Source organism: Octopus bimaculoides, chromosome 3, assembly GCF_001194135.2.
Source record: "Octopus bimaculoides isolate UCB-OBI-ISO-001 chromosome 3, ASM119413v2, whole genome shotgun sequence".
In the NCBI taxonomy this organism is placed as follows: Eukaryota; Metazoa; Mollusca; class Cephalopoda; order Octopoda; family Octopodidae; genus Octopus; species Octopus bimaculoides.
The window spans coordinates 123,082,917-123,086,645 of record NC_068983.1 but is presented as its reverse complement, the minus strand read 5'-3'; the positions used below and the strand labels follow the sequence as shown (position 1 = coordinate 123,086,645).

Below are 3,729 nucleotides of genomic sequence, written 5' to 3'. Positions count from 1 at the left end.
ATATATATACATACATACATACATACATACATACATACATACATACATACATACATACATATATCCACATGCAAAAGCATACATACATAAAATACCTGTCCACACATTTACACACCCACATGTATCCGCTTGTATGTTCATATATGTAGTATCAAATGATTGTGATCCTTAAAGTAAAATAGACGAGTTAATTAAAGATTAAAAATTAAGATGGAGATAAGTAGGGTTGTTGGGGATTGCCTACGGGGTGTTGCAGATATATAATGTGTTTTTATTTAGGTTGCATTTCGATTTGTGGTAAAATTTGAACGTGTGAAAAAAGTGGTGGTTGCATATACTTAGGACATCATTATATTTGTTTGATAGTGTTGAGGAGTTGTGTTTTAATATGTGGAATACCTCTTTAAGGCATAACTTACAGGCTAAGCGTTGACCTTGGTATGGAAGCCCAGAATCTATTGTGGACCATGAAAATGTGTAGGGAATATTTCTATTTTTGAGGTGATGTATGTGACTGGCGAGTGTTGTTGATTTAATGTTTCTCGTATTTAAAAGAATTGAGATGAGCGGCATATCGCTATTTAAAACTTATGGTTGATCCTATATATATAGCTGTAGAGCTGTGTAATGTGTTGAGAACGGTGCATTTATATATTACATTAGATCTTCTACAATGGGTTTGTAGAGGGCATATATATATGTATGTATATGTATATATTGCACCCAGTATTAGAATAGCGACAGATATCCTTACGTTGCATTTGATCAAGCACAACAGAGTTGAATATTATTCAAAATGGGGCACAAGAGTAATGGCAATAATTGTGGAGCTACGTGATAACGAAGAATTCGTATAGGCAATGTATACTATCTGAGAGACAAGCCAATATTAAGAATTATAAGGATGATTAGCTCACTTCAGATAGAACCTCAGAGGTTCACATGCACCACCATCCCACGTTTATATACAAACACAAGAACTTATAATGTATATATATATATACGATATACTCAGAAATAGCTGATTTAGTTTTTGTTACACTTTGCTTGAAATTACTCTCTAATTTTGTAGTGGTCGGCGGGCAATTTTTCGAATACACGCATGAACTTTGGCGCCTGATTAAAGACAATCCAAATGCTATAGCAATAACTTATGAAGAAATGAAAAAGGTAAGTATGTTTACGTCACCCGTTATTTTGTCATTCATCGACTGATATAAAACTTATTAGTTCTTAGTTCAACCCGAATAGGCTTTTAGTATCAGTGATTATATTCATTTTTATATGTAGTTAAAGCAGATAATATTTGTTAGAGAACAAAGATTACGATCTCTTAAATTCTAATTTCTTCCGCTATGGTGTATGCGTACATACATACGTATGTACATATGTACAAATAAGCAAACATACATACATAATGACATACACATACACAACCATACATGCCTACATAAACGCATATATAAATAAGCATATGCAAAGAAAATACTTTAGAAACATCGCTCTCAATGGCTTTATGTCATCTTGTTTATTCCGCGCTTGGCGCTACTCATTCATAAACAGGGTGAAAATATAATCTATGGTGATACTTGTAACAAAGAACGCATAACCAAAAAGTATTGCACAGTGATAAAAAGCATAGGCCTCAGAAATAGCAGAAAACAAACAATGAACGACACACAATGTATTTTCAGTACTACTACTCGCACCAATATTTGTGGTTGTTAATTGGACACTAGATGAGATACAAACCATTCATTTTAAAGCCCGAGAGCTAAAATCTCTGTAAAATGGAGCCATAGCAGATCAAGAAAAAAGGGTCTGGGACTGATCATTTCCTTACTAACAACCCATCAGGCACAATGTCGTTGTCAAAACATTAATAGCACAGAGTTAGAGCCCTCATAGTTGCTACAAATGAGGCGTCTCACTTTCACAGTGGATTTGTCAAGGCGAAATTACATCCTTACCATATATAGGACAGCTTTTCACTTCATTGCTAGAAAATATTTCAGATCCAACAACTACTGTCACTTTACAGAAAGTGCTTCTACTCGTAACAAGTAACCTCGGAAAGGTTATATCATACTTTTGAGGTTCAATTGGATATAGTTACAGCTCCATGTCTATCAGGAACAAAATTTAGGCCGGTACATTTTGGGAAAGATGTGTTTTGTGTTGGGCATGATTACAGTAAAGGGAAGTGAGATGTAGGTGAAGAAATTGGTACATAATCCGTTAGAGTATAGGAGTAGAAAGAGTTGTAGGAACGAAAAAGTTAGGGAAAGGATACATCACCTAGATTAGTGTTTGTGGAGCATTGTTGTTACTTATTTTTCTAAACATCAGCTTATACATAGTATACATTAAATATGTACATACTAGTAATAGCTATTAAATTAAAAAGCAATACTTTCTACAGTTTAAAAATATTTTCTTTAATATAAATGAGTTATTTGTATGTCACACGCTTATTTCATGATGATACTTAAGAGCAATTATCAAAATAGTCTGTTTAATTTTTTATTGTATTTCTTATAACAGTTTCCCTTTGAAGTAGTGTCTCGTATTGCCAAGTTTCTCGGGAAGTCTATTAGCAACCAGCTAGCTGAAAACATCATTGACATGTGTTCGTTTGAGAAGATGATAACTGAAAAAAGTACCGAAAGTTCTAATTTTTCAAAAGAGCTATTCCGGGACAATGGATCTTTTTATCACAATGGTATGTTTACAGTTGATATCAGCATATTTAAGGGGAATAACAAAATGAAGGTGTGATATTAGTGCAGTTTCCACGGACATTAAATTTATAAGTAAAGCTAAATAACTACCAATACAGGTCAGGTTCACCAAGAGTTTATGTTTCGCTCTGTAGAACTCATAACTTCCCAATATATTTGTCATAACGACGAGGAAACCCAATTCTGTTTTCAAAGGAGTGCAAGGAAAAATTTGAAAAGTTGACGGATTACTAGGTAATCAGTTGAGGACTCGGTAGACTGTGTCGTATCAGAGTTTAAGACAACTTGTTTTCAACGTTTCAGTCAGACTAATTCAAAGTAAATGTCGCAGTAACACTATGTAAAAAAATTGATCATTTCATTAGTTTGCAGTACTAATTTCAATTTCTCCCGCAGAAACATCTAATTGCTAATTGCTAGGGTCTAGTGGCACATTCCGAGGAAGATTTCTTTCTCAGTCAGCTATTAACACGGAATAGGCTCAAGCATATTCTTTATGACTAAGAAATGGATTCAGAAAAATAGAAAAATAAATGGAATTTAAAAGAGTTAGAGGAGGGGACAGAATGAATAACATTTACTGCAGTTTTTGACTTTGAGAAAAAATATATCTTCTACAAATGTTCACTATCTCACAATAACTATATCAACTAAGCAAATTACCTTCTCTAAATGCATTAGAAAGTATTTTAACATATTCAGAACACTATTTCAGAAAATTATCTCCGTTCTCTTTGAGCATATAAAAGACAAATTTAGCTGGGGCAAAATGAGTAAGACAAAATAAGATAAATTTGCCGCTTCAATTCTCTAGAATTGCATTTGAAAAAAAGACTCATACACATCAATATCCATCCTTGGACATAAGGAAGATCAGGAATGCAACAAAAATTAGAAATACATAAGTCAAATTGAAAGAGGATCATGGAAAAATAGCACATGATATGAAATTAATGAAACTGACTAAGTAAAAAAACTCGACATGAAA

The 3,729-nt window shown here is 33.3% G+C and overlaps 1 protein-coding gene across 1 annotated transcript in view; it reads left to right on the top strand.

Annotated features, from left to right (window-relative positions):
- The first annotated feature begins 1,053 nt into the window (after window positions 1–1,053).
- Window positions 1,054–3,729, top strand: part of LOC128247336 (uncharacterized) — a 4,075-nt gene continuing 1,399 nt past the window's right edge. The window contains exons 1-2 of the mRNA XM_052966523.1: window positions 1,054–1,170; window positions 2,545–2,722. Of these exons, the coding sequence (XP_052822483.1) occupies window positions 1,162–1,170; window positions 2,545–2,722 (187 nt within the window). The 5' untranslated portion in view covers window positions 1,054–1,161. The remainder of the gene's footprint in view (window positions 1,171–2,544; window positions 2,723–3,729) is intronic.